The sequence below is a fragment of the Zootermopsis nevadensis genome, unplaced genomic scaffold (genome assembly GCF_977971745.1).
Source record: "Zootermopsis nevadensis isolate Lab colony 2312 unplaced genomic scaffold, Znev_1.0 Znev_ptg000019l, whole genome shotgun sequence".
NCBI classification, from domain to species: domain Eukaryota; kingdom Metazoa; phylum Arthropoda; class Insecta; order Blattodea; family Termopsidae; genus Zootermopsis; species Zootermopsis nevadensis.
Genome location: NW_028259151.1, coordinates 61,616 through 88,804, shown reverse-complemented (window position 1 = coordinate 88,804; position 27,189 = coordinate 61,616). Strand labels below are relative to the sequence as shown.

Below are 27,189 nucleotides of genomic sequence, written 5' to 3'. Positions count from 1 at the left end.
TCATTCTCAAAACGCTGACGCTGACCGGACAGGAATTTCTTGAGGTGTAAGAAAAGATGGAAATCACTGGGAGCGAGGTCCGGGCTGTAGGGTGGATGATTAAACACCTCCCAGCTGAACTCCTGCAGGAGACTTGCTGTCCGTCGAGCCGTGTGCGGCCTAGCGTTATCGTGCAGGAAGACAATACCGGCACTAAGCATCCCGCGCCGCTTGCTCTGAATGGCCCGTCGCTGAAAATTGTCTGCACCAGCGACGCACCATCTGCTTGCTCATAACGTTAGCCCCATAGACCCGGCACAGCTGACGATGAATTTCGATCGGCGCTATGCTCTGTGCATTCAAAAACTTTATCACTGACCGCACTTCACAGTCGGCGGGAGCTGGAATAAGAACCTCCATCTTCAACAGCTGCAACGATGCTTAGTGCCGGTATTGTCTTCCTGCACGATAACGCTAGGCCGCACACGGCTCGACGGACAGCAAGTCTCCTGCAGGAGTTCAGCTGGGAGGTGTTTAATCATCCACCCTACAGCCCGGACCTCACTCCCAGTGATTTCCATCTTTTCCTACACCTCAAGAAATTCCTGTCCGGTCAGCGTCAGCGTTTTGAGAATGACAGAGAGGCGGAGATGGTTGTCACACAGTGGTTCCAATCCCAGGCGGCAGACTTCTACGACACAGGTATTAAAAGTTGGTCCCACGGTATGACAAATGTCTCAATTCCGGTGGCGAATATGTTGAAAAATATCTGGACACTTGCTGTATCTGTTGCAATAAATATTTCCATGAAATTGTGTTTTGTTTCTGTAAACGGCCCCAGGGAAACTTACTTTTGGGACGCGCCTCGTATATTTTCACAGAAAACCACTTTGGCCAAAAGCCTCGTCGCGTTGCAAATGAAACACTAAGACTGAATGAAAGAACAGTAGCAGACGAAAAGGTGAAGAACCTGGTCCGGCCTTGTAATTATATGTTTAAGTTAGGAAAACTGTGATTTCCATAACGGAACAAAAAGAAAATGCATTTATTGTGGCGAACTGCCAGTAACCAGTAAAAGTAGTTTCCTTGAAGTGGTAATTACTGTAATTTCGAGCATAATTTTGAAATGCCCCTACAAACCCTCACTCTTCATGTTATTACACTGTATGTATGTGAGGGGGGAGAGGCAAGTGTGATGTAGCTGGAAGAAAAGTAATTAGCCACACCCAGTAATATAGGCAGTTTTCAAGGCTAGGCCAATTTAATACATCATGACATTTTAACTAAACTTTATTGGCAAATGTGTTAAAGTCATTCATAATGTGTCAATACATCTTCTTGTGTGAGTCTCATGAAACACTTAATTTATGACCAAAATTCTGATACAAAGATGTAGCGGGTGAAGCCTCTAACACACCTCAGGGAATGATTATTTAGTACGGGAAACTAAAATCTCGAAGAAAATCTAGTCCTAGTGCACCACAAATAACACATGAGTACCCCACGACGAGAAGCCGACATCCAAATGACTGAGCTGTGGAACGGCCAATTTAAAACACTACAAACTCATCGTGAAAACGACCTGCAGTGGTTGTATCTTTAGAAAATTATATTTTAAAAAAACGCTCATACACATTAAATCCGCAGAATGAATCTGTGAGAAATCAAACTATATTTTATTAGATGTATGAATTTACTACAAATAAAACGCATAAGTGGAAGCAAATTATTAAGTTTGCCTCAAATGATATATTTGCGCTTACCGATAAATTAGAGTTGACAGTGAAAAATAACACGCCGAAGTCTGAAATAAGTGAAATGAGATTCCTCAGAAATTTAGCTGGTACCAAATAACTGAGTACAAAGTAAATTAAGGTATTATAAAACAACAAAATATTTTAATAGAATAAAATGGTTATAGAACAAGGCTCCAAATAGGTCCATGAGCAACATAAACACTACGAACATATGCAATGAGAATAGACTACTTATGTGAAAATTAAAGAAGAGATAAAGACGCCAAAAATATAACGAAATATTTGGCAAATTGTTTGACGTGTTCCTAAAATATGAACTGTGACTTTAGTTGATTTATATTTTATTAGGTTACAGTGGACCTGTTAAAGAATACGTATTTACTATATTTATTGTTTTAATGTAGTTATACTAAAATTATTATGATATTATCTTTTAAATTTTCCTCTTAATATCCAAATATCCATAAATTACGTTTATGTCTTGTGAATTTTACTGGTCCTCGTTTACAATAGCATTAGCACATTGTGACCTGTCTGCTTATATAAAGGGTTAAAGTACGATTAATTAAACGATTCTGTGATAGTAGCATCGAAACTTAAGCTCTAAATACCAAAGCCCGCCACTTTACCTCAGGCAGTATCATTCAATCCCTTTTTTCACAACCCAGATTCCTAAAATCCGCTCTAATTGTTTTTTGTCCTTACCTCGGTCTTATAAGTGACTGCTCTAGAAGGTGCTTCCTTACAAAAATTCCGTTTGCATGCTCGTCCTATCACAAACTTCCTTTCCCATTATCTTAACAGTATTACAACGTGTTACCTGTACAAATCATGAAGTTCCTTGTTGCATAATATCATAAACTGCTTACTTACTTCAATCCTCTCATGCATTTAAAGACTTGTAATTTTTGTTCTATGAAAGAGTTTAAAATTCAAAAGAAATAATTAATTATTAAAAGGGCGTCTCGTATTTCTTCTTCACCGCGTTCCGGAAGCTGTTTCACTGACAACAGGCATGTGAAAACCATCCTTCTAATATACCATATATTAAAAAACAAATGAAATCCTTGAAGAAAAATAAGAATAAATAAATGAAAGTTCTCTTTTAAGCAGCATGCGACCTCGAAGTCTCACAGAAATTGCAATACCGGTATTCATATTATTATGAATGTTGCGTAACAAATTCAAATCCTATATGCGAATAAACAAAACATTTACGAGATGAGCTTTTATTCCGTGGATGCACACTTTAATTTCCATTAGCAGTGCTTTTATGTATTCTAACAGGTTTATAGCGCTAATATAAATGCAGAATACTGCACAAAGAAAAACGTACTTTGCTTTTCCACGTTTGGTCACAACACAAGGTCGCTTTTCATCGTAGGCCTCATTGCATTCTTATCGCTTAGCGCAAATCCGGCCTTCTAATGTTAATGTTACTACTGAAAGAACCCACGTTTTCAATTGATTGTCGTAAAACGGCATATATTGTCGTGTTCTTTCAGTTGTTCATGAGTTATTTAACTACCCTGTATGAATTGACCAGTTTTTAAGCATCTTAAGACATTAATTATTTTCTAAAGGAAACTGATAAAATGCCCAAAGAAACTGACAAATACCATGAAGAACCTCAGGAAGAATATTAGTGACGAAACCGACACTAGAATCTGGTACCTGCCGAGTACTAATCGTTGTTTTCTCGTCCCGACTACCTCGAGGTCCTTCGTGTTTATGAGACCCTCTTTCGCACGGCGGCGAAGACGAAGATGGCTGTCTTCGGGGTTGTAGCGCAGTATAGTCTGGCAGAACCATTCCACACACTTAATTCTGTAAGCTCTTAAAATTTTCCTTTCACCTTGACCTATATCTGCATCTGGAAAGTGATCTCCTTCCTTCAGGTTTTCCAAACAAAACATTGTATGAAGATTTCTGTCTTCTGGGTTGTTGCGCTGTGTAAACTGGTAGATGTTAACTAACGTTTCAGAGGCCATACTGCCTCCGTCATCAGGGCGATAAATACTACACAGCGCAAGAAATCAGAAGACAGAAATCTTCATACTCTTTGCTGTGAAAACCTCAAATCATACAAAACATTATATATTTTTAGCGTATCTTCCATGCGTGTTACGTTCCCCGCCAATTTCATCCTCCATGGTCATGCAAACCTAATAATGTTTTACGATGCGCATGCATACCTTAGTGATTCATAAAGTACTGTAAAGTTGTATATCAAATAATTAATGTATTTATATATTCACTTATAGTGTGTTAAACGACGCTGCCAAGAACTTATATTCTGTAGTATCGAATGTAGGATGATTAGTGTAGAATGAATTACAAAGAATGTGGAAGCAAGCGGCCATGTTTTCAAAACCCACTATCCCAGATTTGCATGGAGAAATTAAATCACGAAAACTTCAATCAGAATAGTCGATGTCGGTCTCGGGACCTCCTGAATACGAAGCAAAGTTGAAATCTAGTTGTTCGTGTAAAATATTCGATTATTTAGATGCTCTCAAAGAGGAATCCGTCTAGTGCTTGCCTTTACCAGAATTTATCAGCGGCGTGTCTTAATTTTCGATTTCCTGAAACTTTTGTCAGATTCACGTAGCTGCTTTATACAATTAAACGCTTAGAGAATGACCATAAAGTCCATTCTTCGGCAGCCCAAGGTCCTGCACTGCTTATACACTGCATCCTACTTTGCAATTTCGTCCTTTGTGTTCTGACTCGCGTGAGGCCTTATTATCATCTTGTTGCATAAAACACTCCCTCAGACTGTACATAAAGATACAGCAACTACAGTCTAAGAATGATTGTAAGGCCTTTACGACATTAACGTTTAAGATCTATACCTTAACCTATCCTTGCTACTTAAAATGCGTATTATAACATCATAATGGAAACTAAATATAAGTAAGTCTACTTGATTTAGAAAACCATATGTCACACATTGATAGCCTAATGTTACAAAATTAAGATAGTTAAAATTCCTTTAAAATTAGGAGGAATTTGGGGCTATTGAAGTGGTCCTGTGCATAAGCACAACGCCGTGGGTGGGTGTTTGGTTTCTGCCCCTGCTCTACACCCCCTCCCGGGTAATTGGCTGTATGGGGCCATAAGCCATTACTCACGTTATAGCAATTTCGGGGTAACAGACACAAATTATAGCAACTTTTGTTTTTTATTATTATTTTACAGCAATCGCTGCGGGAAATGAGAAGTCCAAGGTCATGAACTGGTCGAATACTGAGATCGCGTGTTCGATTCTAGCTCGTTATACGGATAGATGTAGGCATATTTCTTAGAGGCGTATGCGTCCTCTGAGGACCCTTTTCGATTGCCGAACAGTTTAAATGAAAAGGAACCTATCTTTTAAAATGCGAGAGAAATGAAAATTGTATCATTAATTGCCAAAATCTGATTACCAAAAAAGTAATTTTTCTTGCTACACGAAATATTTGAAGTGTCATTTATGTGGCCTAAAACTGAGAAAAAGATGAAAGATGAAGCACCGGAAATAGAAACACAGGTTTGGAATTTTTGAGGACTACATGAGTAGACAAAATTTAGTAGTGACAACGCACAAATAAGAGTACACACAAATAATTAAATTAAGCCAAGTAAAATGTGTGCCATATTTAATATTCAGGGCCAAAACTTTCCTGTAGTGTTAAAAATTATGCCAAAACATGTGCCACTACAACATAGGTTATTTAAACTAATACTTGCTCTGAAATTCAGTGCCGAAATCTGTATAGAAGAAGGAAATAGAGTTGACAGACGAAAGGAACACGTTTTCTAAACGATAAACATTGTGTTATTATTATTCAGTGTTCTGTCTTACGACAGGTCCATTGCTCTGCCCAAACAGAGCTCTCCAGTTTTCCCTATTCTCGGCTTCTCGTTTTAATTCCTGGAACGTCATCTTCTTTCCTTGTTTAAGATCGTCGGTTAGCTGTATCAATCTTCTTCCTAGTCCTCTCTTTCCTTCAACCTGGCCTTCGGTGATATCACTCAGTAATCCATTCCTTCTCATAATAAAACATTGTGTATCGAAATAAAATCTCCTCTGACGTTCAGAACCCTGATGATGGGGACAGAGACGGTCCCTTAAAAGTCGGTTTTATTGTTTAACCATTTGACGCGGCTGATCGCATTAGAAGATTTTATTGAGTTACGTCGCCATGAAAGCTTCAGATCATATATTATGTACCTAATTCAACTGAGCAGAAACTTTCTTGATAATACAATAATCGTTCAGATAATCACAACCCAGTATAAAACTATGCTGTGCTGTACAAAAATTCGGTGTCTAGCAAGTATGGCCGCTAGACAAATGTTTTTATTTCTAATATGTTTCCTGTGGCCTTTTTTAAAGGTGAAAATAAAATGCTTCAAAGCTTGGAATATATGATGATCCTCTTCAACACTCGACATAACGATTTTCGATACCAATTCACCCAACCGCGACACTCATTTAAATTTTAGTGAACAGATGACAACCGAAAGTCGTAGCCGAGCTGAGCTGTTAGTAATTCTGCGTCGTATTTAGTGCTCAAATCTCGGCCCGCAAACCAGATCATCCATACTGACTGTCTTCTTGGTATTCCTCAGTCTCCGCAGGCAAATGTCGTTACCTTTCACATTGTCACAACCACTTCATTCTATATTCTTTTTAATTAATCATTAAAATCCCTTTTTGGAAGTGAAAAACTGTGAGAAATGAACATAACCACATTAAAAAACTTGTGATATTAATATATAACAAGATATATTGCATACTTTTTTATTAATCTCCAACTGATTGTAGTTGTTACGTCACAGGATCTAAACATGACGTATATGTATGTAATCGAGTCAAGTTTAGAGGACGAAACAATTCTGTTAGAAGCGTGGCGTGATCGGGAAATTACTTCGGAATAAATGCGGCATCTCTTGCATCTGACACTACAGAGAATGTAACACATGCTTGTGCGTGTCCATGAAAATGGCGGCTATAATTGGATCGAGCAAGAAACTTGATTGCTGCTGAGAAATTCTATACATGCAAAGTACACCGCAAGTTTATCTGTCCTTATAACGTGTAAATGTACTTGCCGCAAATGTTCTGTCTTAATTAGAAAACCATGAGTTTCCATGTAACGTCGATAGCAATTAATTATCTACAGAATCAATATGAATATGCATCCTTATAAAAAAACACTTTATTTATGCTTCCTCGGTAAGATCACTTGCGAAAGCGCTAAATAATCACGGCCTAAATGAGATCTGGGATTCTCTTTGCTGTGAAGATGTTAGGTCTTCTGGGTTGTAACGCCCTGAAGATGGGGACAGTATGTTCCTTCGAAACTTTGTATCTATTTAAAATATAGTAGCTGAATATGTTCGGAAAATGTTGGGAATGTGTAAGCACTTCGTATAAAGACTTTAGCACCATGAAGGTCCAAAAAATCAAGGGGCTCTGCGCAGCTAGTTAATTACTTTGTCAATTGGATAAAGCGTTCCTCTTTGTATGCTCTCACTAACAAACGCCTGCGGAAATAACATTCATGATTCTAGGCTTTAAAGGAAACACTAAGAATTGTTGTCATTTTCTGGAGGGGGAAGGGCTTTTAATATATTTTGTACAATTAATGTCAGCTGATGTATCTGCAACATCTAACTCTACAGATTTTGCGTGATCATCTTATGTCATGAAACAAAAATATTTCGTATATTCGAAATTTTCCATTTTCTTTAAAAAATATTTTAGGTACACATCATTAGAACCTTATTTTGAATGGTACTAATGTTGTTAGCACCTAATAACTGAGAATGGCTAACATGATAATGAAGATAATCAATGAATAGAAGATCTCTTGACACTAAATTTCGCAAAAATCTGTCAGTGTTTATTGTATTCATATCAGTGATTAAACCAAGCTAAGGACATCTGGGCGGACTGGCAAGAGACGCATCCAAATATTGGGTTCTTCCGAAACCCTAAAAATATAGGCAGTTAGATTTAACATATAACAGAGCTAAATTTATCATAATTAATTCCATAAAAATATTTTATATGCACCTAAAACATTCTGTAACTTACAGCGAAAAAGAAACTTTATATAATATGAGTTTACCAAGTACATTTTCTGTTGTCAAGGAGACTGTTTATTTCCGTGACTGCAAGTCACGAGATGAAGACTGCAACTCCTCTTTACATATCAGGTTATTCGGTTCCACACATAAAGCGATAATTGTTTTTGAATCACCTGTGACAATTATCTAGAAGGTAAGCAAATACCGAACTGCTAAGTCCTATAATTATTACCATCCTTTCACACAAAATTGTCACAGCAGACAAACAGGTGATGCAAGTGAACTGCACTGGCTAATAAGAAGAGCAATGTTTAAAAATACACTCAGTACATTGGGCACTACAGTAGAAACAACATGGATAACTTTTTCTTGGTTTTGTGGTTTCGTTTAAAGTCTAATTGATAATTGAATAAAAATTTTCTTGGATAATATCCAAGAAAATTTTTATTCAATTGACTCTTCACCATCGTCAAGAAGGTTTAGATCTAATTGATAATGTGAATAATTCAGTCCAATTCAATTTATTTATTAGTGTGCATGACAATAGCTAAACAAGGCCAATTACAGCCAGGCGCAAAAATAGCAGTCAATAACTATGGTACAATACTTAGATGACATATAAGATAAAATATTAATACTAAGTGAAAACAAACAATAAGTAAACATTGGGAAGCAAACCAAAAGAACCCAGAAGTACAATAAGAAACATAATGAGACACGATAAAATTGATTGGAAACGAAAAGGTGATAAAAGAAGAGAGAAAGAAATGAGGTACAATAAAATACAATTAAAAACAAAAATGATATAAGAGAACAATTATTATTTTTTAAAAAGCTGACTAACATTGGTAAGCAAAATACAATGATGATAATAATAATTCAGTGCCTTATTTTCAGTGTATTGAATGAACAGGCAGAAGGTCAATTACAGATATAGCACGAGAGAAGAACACAAGAATACAATAATAAATATACAAAGGCAACAACAAAGAGATGATCAAGAGAAAGTTAATACACAAAAATCAATTTGCTACTGAATATATCAATATCTTCGTAATAATAATTGAATCAAATTAAGTCAATTTGGTCAAAATGATAAAAATATGCAAGACAAATACAAAGAAACTAAGTACTAAATCAAGGAATTTATATAATTAGGATGTAACGCATAGTTAATACGGTGAGAAAGGGGAAAATGTACATACATTTATATCGAATGCGAAAGGAAAATTGATACCGATAATTACCAGTGAATTTCTCCTTTCAGTTGGAGGTCTTGAGGAAGGGACTCTAATAAGGAGCAGAGCTCGAGGTCTGCTCTTCGCGCTCTTTAAAAATGTTTTCTTTTCTTACTCCACATCCTTCACCCCCTAAAGTTTGGTCCCCCCACCCCTTTTAAGTATCCGTTTCACTTAGATATTTCCGGAAGACTTTATCGAGAAGTGAAAAACGTGAAATTCCTTTTTACAAGTGAAGTTAAGGCGACGCTCGAAGCGAGCGCCGAGATTATGATATCATCGCGAATGGTGATGACTGTCGTCCGCCGTAGGAACTTGGGACGTCGCGGTTGAGTTGATGGTACTCCCGCTGCAATGATTCCGGTTTCGATTTCTGACCCTGAGGTTCGACTGTGATGACAGAAATTTTTCATATTTTCTTCTCAGTCCCTAAATGTAGTAGGCGTAGTACATTAAAACGGGAAATGACAGCCTTTCTCCAACCCCTTCCCTGTTTATCATCTTCCGGTTTATCAGTAAGTGTTATCATATCAGCATTAATACATATATACAAATCCATCGCCATATCACGGAGTTAACTTGTGTGTGGATCTAATTACGAATTTTCAAAGAGGAACCGAAATAATTGTTCATATTTTCTAATTTGTACGAGTTTTACTATGGAAAAATATATTCTTTCTTCACCATCATTGCATTGAATGTTGAACAACCCACGAAGTATTCTTCTCCTTCTCAGAAATTAATGATATTGGAAATATTTCCACAGAACATGACATAGTTTATTATTTAATACGTTTCGTGCTACGAAAACACGAAAGCGGAAGGACCTGAGTTTCAATGTTACCATTACACTCTCACTGTTAAAATTGCATAGAAGAAGCCAACGATTACATCATCTGTAAGAAAATATTATGTCCACTAACTCACTATTAGCACATACTGTGTGCGAAACACCAAACATTTCTGCTTTTCTCGTGGAATTTATTATTCTGTGTTATACGTGTTCCACCAAGCTTGGAAATATTTTTTGTGTCTAGTACAGTTACAATTACATCAGAGTAGAACGAGTCCTTCTTACACAGAGATTAGCAGTAATCTCCAGGCATGCACAATCGACATTGCTCACGTAGTCCTCACAAATTAGCAACACTTTCCTGCCAAGTCACGTAGTAAATCCGCTGTTAGAAAAACGGAGTTAAGGTACCGATCTGGAACAAATAATACGAACTTGCGGACAACAAACACAACAGAATCCTGAAACAAATGCTTCCTTTAATAAATTGAAACCTAATTTTAATGATAATCAGTAGCATTCATCTACACACCTAACCACCGACTAAATGGTCAGTACACTTGTTTCGTATTCATGTTCGAATCTCAGATCCACTCGCCTCACTCGTTTTCCGTAGTTTTTCTCAGTTCCTCTAGGAAAATTACGGGAGATTATCATATATTTGACCTCTGTCTTGAATACAATTTTAAATTAATTGTTCACTCATCAACTTCTCATTAGACGCTATGGTGTCTGTGCTATTGACAGCGTCGTTAAATAGCGGAATGATCACCACACATGCGGTTTCAAAAATTTCAAATCTCCGGTCATCCAGTAAGAATAAAAAGAACTTAGAGAATGTGCAATAATGAAGCATATCCTGTATTCATTTGAATGTCTCCATTACACGGTAAACCCCGTTATAAAATACGAGGCTTGCAAAACGTGGAATTAATGGTAGGCGGTGTAAAGACTGCTTGCAGTGGGAAGGAAATTCCACTAACTGAAGATAGCGAAGTAATGGGCTTTATGACCAACACGTTAGACATGGAAGAAATACCACTACCATATTTATTAAGCTGCTTTAAGTTTCGGGTCTATTTTGCGGTGTGGTTTTTTGGTTGCTTTGACAGGTACATATGCTTATCTGTTTTATTTAATTACATTGAAATGGTTTTAAAATAAACGTTCACGATAAACGCACCCATTATAAGACTTACTTATCTGCATTAAAAATTATTTGACTTTTTTCTTTTATCGTGAGTGCCAGAAAAGAATTGTTTTCTGAAATGCATTCTTCTGGCTGTATTACCTGCACAGTACAAATAATATGGCCAACCAAAATCTTGCTTCTAAAAATTTGTAATTTAAATTATAAATTCAAATTTTTTTGAAATATTGTTATTATTTATTTATGTTTTTAAACTGAAATAAACAAAAATAAAATTATCGTTTATTTAAAACGAAGTAAATAATCTTTCTTACAAAAAGGAGAAACTTAACATTTATTACTTAGGATTTTAGGTTTACACGGCGGTAAGTCCGAAGATGACTGTCTTCTTACTTACTCATTTTACTCATCGCCCTGTTGATGGAGGCAGCAAGGGCCTCTCAAACTTTGGTAAACTTCTACCAGACTACACGGCGCAACAACCCAGAAGACAGTCATCTTCTTAATATGTATTCTCTTTCGTCAATAATGTAAATCCTTCAGTCTTGTCCATGAGATGTTTTTGCAACAACAGCTAATACTTTGACTTTATAAGAATGATTTTCGAAAATGAATCTGTTAGCCATATAACCGGCACTTGATATGCTTTTCTATCTCTGTCAATAGTAGATCTAACAAAGAATGACACAAAATCCAGTTGTACTACATAAAAGTACAGCTATTTCCCTGTTCATTCATCTCTGAGAAAATTGACATATATTCACTGTCTACGACTATTAATGACGCATTAATTATGTTCTGAAAGGTAAACGCACGTTGTTTTCATTGATTTCCTAACATTCAAATAGCGACTGATAACATGACGCGCTATGCAGTTAGCGGCAGTCTTACTAAACACATCTTGACCGATGTTTGTGACCTAATGGTACTAATTTCTGTTGACAACCTGGGAAAGTATAATTATGGCAGCGCCTTGGCCACATTCTCTTCAAATACCTTATAAACCCATTAAATAACCATCAGCATACTTGGGTCTTAAAGATGATGTAGGCCTATAAAAAATCAAAATAAAACGTCCCGGATATAGGATATTCTGATTGAGATTTTCGTAGATTTCCTAAGCCCTTGAGTGCCTAGACGGCACCTTAAATTAGCCCTTGGCAGCCCCTTACCATATCATAATAAGTTCTATATTAATTAATCATCCAGTCACTCGGTGCTACATTGGTTAATCTGAGTTTCAGACAGCGACGATAAATTAACCTAAAATAAATAAATGAGTCTCGTTAGTCATAATATTTATTCCTTTTCTTAAAAAAGTTCTGTCTATTCACATCATTTATGGTGCCCGCCATTTAGTTTGAAACTCTAATAATGTTTTAACCACTTTTCCATTATGTGGCTGTTTTTCCTATAAGGCTTTGATTATTACTCCTACACTGTGAGGTTAACTCCTTATAGGTCAACATTAACTGTTCACATAAATTTTAATGTCCTTTAAATCGGCATTTTCCCCACACATTGTCTGTTTATTGGTGTTTTCATTTAATGATCTATCCTTGTTTCAAAGATGCTACATGTTTTTTTCTGTGGGGGATCCATGTTTTTAAACACTGTCCTTGCGAATGGCCATTTGAAGCTTTAAATGATAATATGCCAATTAGCTGAGCTATTTTTTACACACTCGAAAGCAATCAGACTGTCTATCCACACCGGAGATTGAAAGCCACTTTTTATAGACGGCCGGACTCGGCCATATCTGTTCCCCATCTAACCAATAACACCGACAAATAACAATAAAAATAATAAGAAAAATAAAATTGCCCCTGTCGCAGAGCCAAATTAAATTCTAAAAATCAAAGCATTGTAGTCCTAAATAAGATGGTAACTGAGAGATGGTAAATTTTTAAAATACCATTCATGTGGATCTAGTTGATAGGTTAGTCAGTTAATTTAGGGTTTATGATTCAAATGGCATCAGTAAGAAACGGGTAAAGAACAGAGGAAACAAAATTTCGGTACAAAATACTGTTGAAAAGAGGCAACCATCGGAACCAACATTTAAATTTCAGGATAATATTAACATAGATTATAGTCAAATATGGTTTTGGTATATGAAGCGGACTTAAATATCTCATGACCGAGTTCCACTGATGTGTTTTCGTAGTGACTGATATAAACCGTTGTGTTCAATATATGTAAAGAGAAATGTCTCTAACACCTGGTTACCGGAACTATTCCACTACACCAACATTTTTGTAGTAAAACGACCGAGCAGTTAACCATCTTCTTTATATAATACTTTATTGACTGATTTTTAGAAAGTTATTTTACAACAAAGAAAAACACTTTATCTTTTCCTTTCACTTCCACGTAAGAATGTAAATCACCCCATCAAATTTGAATTAAAATTTGTTTTGGCCCCGTGTATTTAATATAAATTGATTATCGAAATATATCCGTGATAACACATTTTTATTGTGAATTTTTTTTTAAAAATACGAACTGATTATTATCTAATTATTTAAGTGCGGTTCTCTACTGATTTCATTTGAGGTTGTTGGTTATACAACTCCTTGGCTATGTAAAATTGACCATGTATAATTATGTTCAACCGGTTCCAGTTTCACGGCTTGCAACCGCAACAGAAGTGACGTCAGATGCATACTCAATGCCATCAATGTTTTTTTTTTTAAAAACTGTTTTAGAATGAACCATATCCGGCAGCTGAAAACACAATACATAAACGTAGGATCTGGTTACCTTTTAAATATTCTAAACAATCTTCCAACCAAGGAAAACAGGATGGCATTACAATGAACAACATTCGTATAAGTAAAAATAGTATTCCCCTGACGCTGAATTCTGATGATTCTACGTTTAAGAGAAAGGATACCGCTGAGTCTAATTTAGAAGTTTCAAGAAAGAAAATATGTCAGTATTTTCCTCACGCGAAAATATTTTATACATATTACGATTATTTAGAGCACCCCATGCCATGAAAAATGTAGGCGTAGGTGTAATACTGTTCGAGACTTAATGTTCCCACGACAATGAGGATGTGGCCTTCTGAGTTGTAATGCTGTGTAGACTAGAACCCTGAATATGTAGGCAGTATGTTTCTCCGAAATATTGGTATCTCTACCTCACACGACGTTACAACTCAGAAGACTAATATCGATATTTCATGAGACTGATCGGTTGCAATGACAACAGTTATTCCTTGATCACTCAAACAATTTTAGCAACCTGTAATTGACCCTGACAAAACTCGACGAGATAAATGCATTTCATCCGAGAAGAATAAATAGCTCATGCGGCTTGGTATAAGTATTCATTAAAATATATTGATGACGAAACAAGTTCTATGCAACGTATAAGAATATAAGGCAGCATAATATTTTATATTTTATTTCGTTCGTACGGACACTCATGAGCTTCATATAAATAGCGGAAATGTGTACTGTAATGGAGAAAAAAATATTTTCAAAATCCTGTGCTTACAGGTTTTGAAACCTCGCTTAATTTATGTTTATGTATTTTAGACAAATATTTATTGCTCCATAGCTAGAAACAGCGCAGATATGATATCGCGCAAAGATATGAGTCTATTTGTTTTCCTTACACTGACATATAATTCAGGTACAAGTTGTTGAACGTAAACGATAAGTGTATAGTTTCTGGCAAACAACTAGATGTGTGAGTAACATCACAATTCCATAAAATTGTTAGATATGCGTTAAAAAGCGTTTCAAAATACCTCCCACTGCACAATAGAGGTTCATACTATCCAGAACTATAACCTTTCATAAATGTTTTCAGTAAGGAGTGGCCGACATTTCCGCCAAGTAGTTTGCCGATAAGTAAACTTTATGTTATGTATTCTACAAAGATTATATACGATGATCCTTTAACTACAAAATTTACGGTAAGTAGGTGTCCCAGTGATCTGGAAGGACGCGATCTTGAACCACTTCAAGGTGATTTCCCGGCATTCACCTTGACAGTCTAAGAAGAAAAACACTTCGCATAGGCTAGCAGGTAATAGAATCAATATTCGATTCGGGTATCTCCCGCATTCAAGTCTAGAAATCACGTGAATAGTAAACGTTTAATTTATGTACTTTATTTTGCAACTATTTCATGCACCTTCGTTACCTTGTCTAAAGAAGAATGGTAGGGGTGTCGAAACAGCAGACGATGGATGTTTGCTTATTTATTACTACTGTAACAGCAGCTGAGGTTATATAACGTCGAAAAGGAAAAGAGAGAATTTTAGTTGGGAGGAGATGGTTACAATGTGAGACAAAGATGTCGTTCCCTAACTGAAAAAAACTATATCGAAACTTTGTCTCCAGAAACTGAAGAAAATTACAAAAAACCGTTAGAGTAACCGGTTTTTTTACCAAATACCAAACGGAGGAGGACCATAAAATAAAGCCTAGCAGTAGGCCTCGTTGTATCAAGACATTCAAAGACAAAAATAAAACTTTTTGAAATCTCGTATTAACACATAGTGAATTAATAACAATGTTGAATCGCTTTATTAAAATAAGGCTAAGCTCCAGCTGGATTATTTAACTAAAACATTCGACTACCCACTCTTTTGCTTACAGCCTATTTGTTAAGGGAAGGATATTAGTGTTATTAAGTACATAGAATATCTTCTTCGTCTTCTTAAAGTGCCTATCCGTTCCGGATGTTGGCGATCAGCATAGCAATTTGAGCTTTACTGGCTGCTACTTGAAACAGCCCTCCAGTGGACACCGAGAATCAAGTTTTTAGGTTCTGAAGCCAGGAGATTCTTGGCCTGCCAGGTCCCCTCTTTCCGAATACTTTTCCCTGAATTATCAGCCCAGAACCAAAAAATTGGAATGTTGTGCTCTTACATGCCACATTAAGCCAGAAATAAAAAGAGAAGCAACAGAGAAAATCATGTTACCCAATTACTAATCCAACATTAAAATTATTTCACCGATATTTTATAAAACTATTGTTAGGTGAATCTGACTGAAAAAAACACCTATTAGTGGTCTCGCAGGTCCTTTTTCGAGGTTATCCACCACCGAAATACCGTTTGTCTGGCATTGAATGAAAATACCAATCAATAGTTGCCGTTTTTTATACACGTATGTACCAGGTTCACCTTGACTGTAAGTTTATCCCCATCATACAGTGTGTTCAAAAATTATAATGTAACACGATAAACTTCTAACTGTAATGTAAAGTGAGATTAAAAGTTACGAATGGGTTATTAATCTTACGACTAAAGTATCCCTTCTGTGGATGCATTTTGTCATGGTCGGAAGACTCAGTATCCTAGTGATCCAGATCTTCATGTTTTGTAGGTATCATGCCCGATGTCTGACCGCAGGTGTGGATAAAGATAAACCCACAGCGCAACGTGTTAATAAAGACGGGACGGATTGAAAAGTACAGGTTCTTAGTCACAAAGAAGACAATTCATGTAGGGGAAGGAAACCAAAATAAAAAGCATGTTAAGCCAAGACCCCGTAGCCATAGCGGAAACATCTGTCTGTGGAACAGAAAACCTAAGAGAATTATCCTGCCTTTAGATTCGTGCTATGGCCTGGAAACTCATTCTCGTGTCTCATTTTGAAAGAGTAATGAGTATTATGGGAATAATTGTTATAACAATAATAACTATAAACATTGGCTAAAACATCTGGAAAGAATGTCTAGAAATCTAATCCCAACCTGTTTCATCATTACAAAAGTTTGAAGATTCCAGGGATGTTCGATAAAAATGTGAAAGGGACTTTATAATTCTTGTCATTCCTGATTATGATGATAAGTTAAGAGAATCTACTCACTTCTGTATTTACGTCTGATAAAGGTAATTTTTGGCTTCGATATTTTGGAACGGAATGCGTCATCAATATACCGAAAACTGTTTACTTTCATCCGTATCATGTAATTTGTCAATTGGTGAATTAATCAGAAATTAACTGAAATAACTGATATTTTGCGTTTGAGAACACTGTATCTGATTCAGAAACTTGATGTTCCTATATTTCTGTCCGAGCAATACATAATAAGTTCTGTAAATAACTTATCAACAACGTGTTAATTCAATCAGATAACCATGGAAGTAAGATTTAGCAACTCACGAGAATATTGTTAATGTTCTGGATTTTTCGGTACCTGTTTTTTCTGTTGTTCCGATAATACTCGAACTCCTTGTTACCGCCTCTCCAGGCAGTCACGAGGTGATTCCAGACGCTCAGATTCAGCGTGTCGAACTCGTCGTGCCACAGGAGGCTCTCAGCAGATACTGTGGTCACAGTTGCCAGAGAGAGCAGCACCACAGCCTGCAGCGACCCGGCCATATCTACCGCCGACGAGACAAGACAGGTACAGACGGCGCGGCTCCCGGGATGAGCTCGGCCGAGCTGCAGGGATATTCATGTTATCAGAGAATTTATGTAGGGTCAGTTCTCTCGTTAACTGTCTAGGGAATCCACACTATTAACAGAAACACAGCAACAAAAATATACAGCACGGATTCTTACAAAATACGCACAAGAAAGCGCATATATCGAATACCGTGCAAGAAATCTGACTACAAAGAAATTAGTATTATAATCTCTCATTTGGAATCGCATATTAAATATCCATGTTGAATCCCATTGAAGATAGATTTTACATTAGGAATTAACCGTGGGTTTTCTCCTTCCTTCAATAGTTATTATTTTAAAATATAAAATAATCACACCTTCTTCGAAAGTATTTCACAATAAATCATTTCCCGGTTGCCATCTTGTTTCTGCAATTCCATATTTACTTCTTAAAAGTCTGCTTGCGTCACTGACTCGGAGATCGAAAGATTTTGTTGGGATCGCACTTGAGGAAGCCAGCCAAGCAGCAGTCTAGACTGAAGATTGTACAACCTACACGTAACTAGCAAACCAGTGCAAAGTTCGCTAAACACAAATTTGCAAAGTTGAATTGAAATTATTTAGCATGTCTAAATAAACAAAATTTCACTGAAATGGCAGACAAACTCAAAGTTCTTGGAATTACTTTCGATGAATTTTTAACTTTATTCCTTTAAAACTTAAAGCCTCTCTCTACAAATTGCAAAATTTGGCTTTTAAATCCAAGCGAACACTTTTTCTCATTTCCAACATCGATGTATGTGTGTGTGTGTGAAGAAGTGGTGTGAAATTATTCTATTTAAGGAACAAAATAAAACCTTCTGTGCTATAAGTCGGTTTTAGATCGTTGGGATAGGTGGTACGAATATTATGGTTAAGTTATTATATGAGCATTATGAAATAAATTAAAGTTAGAAATCAAAATTATAGAAATGAACAACTTGTATATAATTTCAGTACGCAGACATTAGTAGAATTTATCTCTTAAAATTGTCAGACAAGGCATGCCTAATACAGTTTAATTACACCGTCATATTTTACTCAACTTCTACCAGTGTTTATTTCAATTACACTAACGCATTATCGCACCGTTTCACTGGGGACACCTTTGAAAGATGTTTCTTCTGTCACTTAGTCGTCTTCAGATTTATTTTACATTGTTTTGTTTGCATAAGCTCTTACACTAATTTTTGTTGACTCCGAACCAATAACGCACGAGGCCAAGCATTTACATGAAAACGATTACTTTAATATAACCACGTGGTAGAAGAGGAGACAACAGATAAATATGTAAATATTTGTAAGTTTTAATATATAGAATATTGCATTCCACCTGTTTCATACTTAATATATCAACATACACACGGTACGACAGTTTATGCAAATAGAAATTTAAGGCAGACCTGAAGCTGGCCAAGTGATAGTCGAATATGTCGTTCGAAGAGACCCCAGTGAAACAGTGGAATAATATAATAGTAAATGCAATTAACACTGGTGGAAGTGATGTATAAAGTGACGTTGTAGTTCAAAGTTAACTGCATGATCAATACAACAGGTTGTTACAATATAACATTCGCTCCGTCGCTATGTTGGTACTCCGAAACAACCAAAATAAGTTTATATTGAAGTTACATATGTGTTTACAATTTATCAGTACAAGAGTTCCCGAATACGTCGTTGTTCGTTCAGACAGTTCTCACGGTTGCTGGTTTCAGCTTTTATTACAGATAAAATTCTGATAATTGATTTCTGTTTTTGTTATAAAAAAATTATACTAAGATATGGGATATTTTGCCTCGTAGTCAAATAGAGGTTTACCAACGTTTCACAGGTGCTTACTCACCTAAAAAATGGCAACTAAAGCTTACTCCCATGGTTAATATAATTATATAAATTCTAATATTACTCCGAGCTTGCTGGATAACCAGTGTTAAACAGAGTTCGAAGTCACTACATATCACAAGTATAATTCCAGATACCCTGGAATAACAATGAGGTAATATGAATATAATCGAGATGTGTCGTGCAATACTTTTTGTCCTAGGCCATATCAAGAGGGTGGGTTTGTGTCATCTTACCTAAAATTAGTAATGTCAGTAAAGGTGGTTGTCATTATATAAGAGGGTTGCGTTCCTGCGTTAGAAGCTTCGACGCTGGTAACAGGCTTTAGAACTTGGCGTCTGATAGGATATTGATGCTCCTCATAACACCGTAATAAAACAGCGGGGAATATAAAACTTCTGTAACGAAGACACTAATAACGAGTCTTTCCTGTATTATACAGGAATTAAAACAATTTAAAACTGCAGGCTTCGTTTGGATAGCGTACGTTATTTTAAACATTTCACCTGAAATTGTAAATGACAGTTCTTCAAATAGGCGTGTTAGTTTTGTTTGCGACTTTAAAATATGCTTGTGACTGTGATCTTCTTTATCTGTGTATGAATCAGTAGGCTGGTACAGGAACAGATACAACTTTCATGTCCTGCAACGGTAACCTCGAAATTAGAAAGTAGATCGCAGGTACTATATGTGTTTTGATACTTGCATTCGGGTGTACGTTTAGGTCTGGGTAAGGAAGTGGTGAATTTATTTTCATAGGTTGAGAGCTTGTTGTCTTCAAGACGGTAGCCATATTGTTCTTTTACGCTTTGTACAAATAAGATTTCTGTCTTCTGGGTTGTTGTGCTGTGTAGTCTGGTCGCCCAGACTACACAGCGCAACAACCCAGAAGACACAAATCTTAATACTCACCGTTGTGAAAACCTCAAATCTTACTTGTACAAAGATGCTATCTCCATTATCACCGCTCTGATGATGAAGGCAGCAAGCACCTATTAAACGTGGGTAAATTTTTACCAGAGTACTCGGTTTAGCAACCCATCAGACAGCAATTTTAATACTCACCGTTGTGAGAACCTCAAATCTCATAAAGATTTATTACTTTTGAGGTTATATTGCCATACATCATTCCAGGACCCTGTAACCTATAAAGTGTCTCACTACTTCACAAGTTCGTCCGTCCGCCAGAAATTAAAATGTACGAAGTTGGTGTGGCCTCCAATGGCATATATTTATGCAAAATTTCGTAAAAATTAGCCAGGTTGTTAAAAAGTTTAAGGAAGAGACACACAAATCTACTTTTGCTCAAGAAAGGAAAGTGGTCTATAAATTAATGTCCCCCATTCCCTCGTAAATTTTAAAACTTGAATCCTAGAACATAAACCAAGAGTCTGTTAATTTGCAGAAGTAGGCCTATACTTAATTTGTCGGAATCAGGCAAGTTAATACGGAAATAGTCGGAAACAATGGGAAGTGTTCAAAATAATTTCAAATCTTCTAAAGGCGCAATGGAAGCGAGAATTCTGACGGTGGCAATTCGTGAGGGACCAATTCAGAAGACGTCGTAGACTCCGGCTTAAAAATGAGAAGATGTGGAAATGCTTTCTCTTCTCACCGACTTTTGTAAACAACACCATAACGGTTATTGTTGTCAGAACAGTGTGTGGAATGTTGTTTAGATTCTTCAAGGTTAGTGGTCTTCTGAACAGAAAATTACATTCTACAAACCTGTTATTTTTGGACAGCTTATGATTATTAGCTCTTTATTAGTGCATTTTAAAACATACTTAAATGAAGCATATGAAGAACTGAATGTATTTATTACTTTTATTATTATTATTATTATTATTATTATTATTATTACTCTGTTACTAATACTGACTCCTTTAAATTGGAAAGGATTCAAAGGAAATTTGTAGCTCTATGTTACACTAGATTCTTTAATGGCGTTTGTGCCTATAATTATGATGATATATTAGTTAGATTTTTTGTCGTTGCATTTAAGGAGGAAGCTTTTGGATGCCCTTTTCCTCATCAATGTTTTTAAAGGGAAAATTATTTGCTCATCTGTTTTTGATACAGTTAGTCTCTGCGTACCCACTGGGTCTATCAGAGACTACTCTACCTTTACTGTACAACGCAATTTCAAACTAAGTCCCTCTGTAGGAGCATCGACATCTTTAACAAAGATCGTGTTTTGCTTACCGATGTCAATACCATTGTTCTTTTTTATTGTTTATTTAGTATAACATTTTATTTTGTATGTTGTTAGTCCAAAATTTAACTATTTTAATTTAATTATTATTTTACTTATGCATAACATTTACCTCATTATTTTGCAATAAATTAATATTGTACATTTATATATTCAGTTCATTGTTTGTTTGCTTTTGTATTGTTGTTAGTGCTTGGCTGTTATTGGCCTTTTTGGCTGTTGTCAACCACTTTAATAAATGAACTGGATTATTATTATTATTATTTGTATCTGTAATTGGCCGTCTGGCTGTTGATGCAGCACTCTAATAAAAATAATTGAATCGAATTATTTAATGAGACAGAATAGTTCAACCAGTAACTGAAGGATCCAGATTTAATTTCCACAAAATTCTATTTTTCTACGACGTCTACATTTGCTCGTAGACTAAAAAAACCTCATATGTAACAGGTACTGGAAGAATTTTTCTCGGGGGTAAAGCTGCCGGAGCGTAAAACTGATTACTGATCTGCATCGCATGTCCAGACCTACAATGCATGCTTACTTCCATTACCACTATTCGACTTCATTACGTCATCCATGAGTGCCGCTACAACTTAACCCCTTTTATCCTGTATTTTTACTTGTTTAAGCTTATCGCTTAATGAAACGCCTACATTCGACACTGGGAATTTAAAAATAACAGAAAGTGGTGTATGAAATGCACCATTATTATAGCATAGCTTATATGTTGCATTTAGGCTTACCTCAGCATGTGAAGAACCGAAATTGACGTTTTAGATTAATGACAACTAATGGAACTAGTTGACAATGTCAAATTTGTAACAATTATTGAAGTTTAATGATAATTTATACTTAAGAAATGGCGAGACAATTAAGTTATTATATGATTTTAAGCTTTTATGGTGATTTATTGTGAATGTTGATGCGAATATATTATTGATGTTGATCCTGTTTTTGACTTCTGGAACCGCGTAAAATTTGGTTGTCTAAATCAGTGGTATTCAACCTGGGGTACGCCTACCCCCGGGGGTACGCGAAGACATCTTATGGGGTACGTGAAATTTAAAAAATATATTTTATTTTATGATAAACACTGAATAATCAGTCATGTAATTTATTTTATTTAATTTAGATTTAGATTATATACTATGTATAACTTGACAAACAAGTTTGGGGGTACAAAGTTGAAGAGAAATTATATCTGGGGGTACGCGAACAAAAAAGGTTGAATACCACTGGTCTAAATCACCAGCCCTGACAACAGATGCAGTATGAACCTCTGAAACATCGATAACACAGCCAACTTCAACACCTCGGTTCCAGCACCAAAAATCATGATTAACATGAATAGCATATTCGCCCCCTCTCCAAATTACAGAAGCATGTGCAATTTTATAACTCTTAAGAAGTTTCACGCTATCTTAGATTTTATTTAAAGTACATGTTCGGGAAATACAATAAAATTGAGAAATGTCACGAAGAAATTCTCTTTATAAGGATTGTTATTTGTCATAAAAAAAATTATGTTCGTACAGTAAGTGAATTTTCAGGGCACAGAAGGCTATTCACAAATTTCTTTTCGTAGAAGCAGATAATTGTTTAATAAAATTACAAGATAAACGCGATAGGGATGTGAACGTGAAATGTTTTAGTTGCACCTCGCACTAATCTATGCTGTTCATCTGGTACTGTTGAAAATTTCAATTGGCGAAAGATATAACACAAATGGTATTTTGTATCTGTAGTTTATTTCGACTCTAACAGTACCTCAGATTATATTATCGAATGTTAGGACAATTAATGTAAAATAAATAGGATAGGATACGGAAGGAAGAAGTCTTGGCCTAATTAAATTTTTATCGCAGTTTTTGTCTGGGGGGGACTGATTAAAACCACGAAAATCTTAGATTAGCCGATATTCGGGTCGGGATTTGAATCCGGGATCTATTTAATACGAAACAAAAAGTCATCCGTTCAGCCACTTCGTTTGTTAACACGGATGCTGTTGATAAATACTTTTGTTTCAGAAATATCGTGGAAAAGGATCACTAAGGGACTAAAATGTTGACGAAAAATGGTGTTAAATTAGTCATAGAATTAGATGTGGGAGTGTAAACTAAATATCAATGAGAATTTATACCTCAGAAATTGAGAATATGAAATTTTCTTGAAAAACTTAAAGTCTGTTGCAGACACAACTAGTTCCGACTGGAAACAAGGTCAGTAGAGCAACTACCCGTATTTCCTATTATGTGATAATGGTGAGGGTCGGAATACAAATCCAAATACTTCCCTCTTCCGAGAAATCTCTGCCTAGACAGCCATGATGTACATACAAGAGTCAATTGCTACAATATGACGCGAATGCTAATAAATATCAAACTCCGGTAACAAAGCCTGTCTTGCCACTTTAAAGAAAAACTAAATACGTCTTCGTCCTTGAGACTTCTTCCGTAAAAGGGCGTACTTTATTTTGTCATATTCTTTTGGTGCAGACATATTATCCGAGCTATTTCCCCTGTCAGATGGGTTCATTTCTCCATCAAGACAACATAATCTGCTGTAATCATTGATTTTATGTTGTTTAATGACTAAATTAACTCCATGAAACAAATTCTTTCTTGCGATCCGAACTTAATAAACGCTCGGGGAAGCAATTCTGCATCTTTTACAGAATCAAAAGGTTCATTACCACACTCACAAGATTTCGCCAGTGAAAACCAACCTGAGTGAGACGAACCTATTCCACGCCTTCCCACCTTATTTCTTTAAGATCTAATTTAATATTATTGTCCCATCTACGCCCAGGTCTCGCAAGTGGTATCTTCCACTTAGGTTTACCAGCTACAATCTTGTAAGCATTTCCTGTCTTTCCCATGCAACCTCAGAATCTCGTAGTATGCTAGTTTCTTACGATAAGCAGTTTTTAATCCCCGTACTCAATCCCCCAAGCTGGAGAACAAGCCCTTGTAAGACGTTCGCCACTGCCTCTTCAATATTCTGCGTGTTAAGTGATAAAGTTGAAAGCAACTGTCACTTACCAGCTTCTGGCAGGAACTGCTGTTGCTTTGAAAAGCTGAAATTATTTTTTGTAGAGTTATGTTTGGTTGGTGTCAGGAAAATGCTTGGTGTGAGTCACACAGTTCCAGCCGGAAAGTGACAGTTGCGTTCAACTTTATCAGTGAACGCAATGCAAATTTAATAGGCACTATGAAGACATGGGGCTCGTCCACTAAACCTGGTCGCTTAACTTCAGAATTTCTTAAACAAAACGGAAAAATTGTCTAAAGTAATGGGTAAAACAGGATGTGTACTGAAGTGGCCGTAACCTGTTTCAAGGCAACAGATCGAGTTTCGCCTGGAAGAACTGAGGAGAGCCATGAAATCGCCAGTCAGGACAGTTGGTGTAACCCTGTCGAGATATAAACCGCGTACCTCTCGATTATCAGCCTACAGACTATTGATAAATCAACGTGCTTTGTATTTGAGAGTGAGGCAGAGGATTCTCATCAAAGTAAATCGTTGATTCGCAAAACGGGGAGAGCAAAACATGTTTTACGTGTAAAACGAAACGTGATTGGGACGCTAAGTTTTGCAGCATGATTTGATGTTTGAATAGTCATTCTTACTGTGTGGTAGAACATATATTTAGTATTTAACCAATAATACATTAAAACTGACACCGACATTTCTGTGGAGTAAATTATGCTAGTGTATGTTATCAAACGTGGAACTTACTTCTTGAAACTAAGGGGAAATTCCAACAGAACACTAACGGAAACTTCCCTTACAGTTATACTAGACTGCACTTACTTCCGCCAGCTGGTGGTCCAGTTGCAATAATTTTTTGGAGCCATGCACAAAAAAAAAAGAATTGTGAATCCCTACCTCATAAAGAAAGATTTCCTTTTATTTTGAAAGTGGAGTTCAAAAGGTTGGCATGGTCGTGTATTTTTTGCCTTCTCAAATTAAACTTGCGTACAATTATTCAGTGCAACATGCTGAGACACGTCTGTGATATAACAAAAATGTAACAATTTAAATAATATTATTCAGTATATGCTTTTAAAATATAACTTGATATAATATGATATAATGTACCACAACATAGTATTATATAATATTGTATAATGTAATATGATACGTGATACAATGCAATAAAATACAACATATCCCAACAAAATGCAATATAATGTTCTCAATATACCTTACTAAACTGAACTGCTATTTGTTAAGTTAAAATGGTACATATTTATTACAAAATGTAAAATATTTTACAAAGTAAGAGTGCACATATTTTGGATACGTGGCGAAAAGGACGTAAATATTTTATGTACGTTAATCTACCACATACGTTTTCGGCTAGATGAACATTACGAATAATCTCAATAGTAAAAACTAGTTGCAAAAAGTATTATTAAAACTATATGGAGAGCCTATTTTACTCCTGAGATTATTAAGGTAAATTTATCACTAGAAGCAAGCAATATAACAAATATTTGACTACTCTGTGGCAGCTAATAAGTGATCACGTATCCTCCTTTAACGACAGTAGCCAGCTGATGGCAGATATAAAACCCCTTCACCTTGTCTGACATTAAAATCACTGCTACGTATTTAAATTCCACCCATTAAAATGGAGCATAAATACGACCGATATTTAACACAGTTATCTGTTGATTCAATGAGTCAGGATAGCTCAGTCAGTATAATGACTAGCTACGGGTTGGACGACTAGGGTTCGATCCCCGACGGGGTCAGAGGATTTTTCCTCTAGCCTCTGCGTCCAGACCGGCTCTGGGGCCCACCCAGTCTCCTCTACAATGGGTACCGGGGTCCTTTCCCGGGGGTAAAGCCGGCCGGGGCGTGACGCTAACCACTCACCCCCATCTAGTGCCGAGGTCAAGGAAGAGAGGAGCTATACCTCCACTCACCCCAAACGCCTACATGGCGTATAGTGGGACAAACTTTACTTTTTACTTTATCTGTTGATTCATCCAATATAAAATGGGCTAGACATGTATTCTTTCGAATATAATTTTGTAACAGTATTCAGCAGTATAATCCATTTCTCTTTTAATCCTCTGACCTCGTGTTAAATAGTGACAGTTGAGATCTGAAGTTTTCACGATGGGAGAAAGATAATATTGTAATGTACTTTGTTAAAAATATCACAACCTAAGCGAAACTTACATACGCTAAAGTTTAGTTCATGTATGGTTTAGATTAAGGTCTCGGTCCTTGTTTAGAGCCTCAACAAGACTCTAACTTCGAAGATGGCTATCTTCTGGGTTCTTCAGCCGTGTAGTCTCTTATCAGTTTACCGACGTTTCAGAGGTCTTTGCTGCCTCCATCATCAGGGGTATGAGTCTTGATGATGGAGGTAGCAAAGACCTCTGAAACGACGGTAAACTTCTACCAGTCTACACGGCGCAACAAGGCAGAAGACAGCCATCTTCGGACACACCACCGTGAAAACCTCAAATCCTACTAAGACTCACTTTAAACGTACATTTAAATTTTAGGCTTTAAAACGTTAATACATCCACAGGGGGAGTGTTTATTCCATAATCAAGATTTATACAGAAAATGAGAGGAAGTAAATGTCGACACAAATGACACGATTGTATAGAAGTGAAGAACACAAAACATTTTTACTTACCAACTACTGGATTCCCAAAGATGACTATAATGGTGTTTGTAAGCAGACGTCTCTACCACAGTGCGCTTTAT

At 36.3% G+C, this 27,189-nt stretch overlaps 1 protein-coding gene and 1 long non-coding RNA gene across 2 annotated transcripts in view; one reads left to right on the top strand and one right to left on the bottom strand.

Moving 5' to 3' along the window:
* The window catches only part of LOC110827494 (uncharacterized), a 61,253-nt gene extending 52,516 nt beyond the window's left edge, over positions 1-8,737 (top strand). Inside the window, exon 3 of the long non-coding RNA XR_015535802.1 lies at positions 8,715-8,737. This is a non-coding gene — a long non-coding RNA (uncharacterized LOC110827494). The remainder of the gene's footprint in view (positions 1-8,714) is intronic.
* The window catches only part of LOC110827487 (beta-1,3-glucan-binding protein), a 48,296-nt gene extending 21,107 nt beyond the window's left edge, over positions 1-27,189 (bottom strand). The window contains exons 1-2 of the mRNA XM_022059208.2: positions 27,119-27,189; positions 17,164-17,411 (exon numbers count right to left, since the gene is read on the bottom strand). Of these exons, the coding sequence (XP_021914900.1) occupies positions 17,164-17,348 (185 nt within the window). The 5' untranslated portion in view covers positions 17,349-17,411; positions 27,119-27,189. The remainder of the gene's footprint in view (positions 1-17,163; positions 17,412-27,118) is intronic.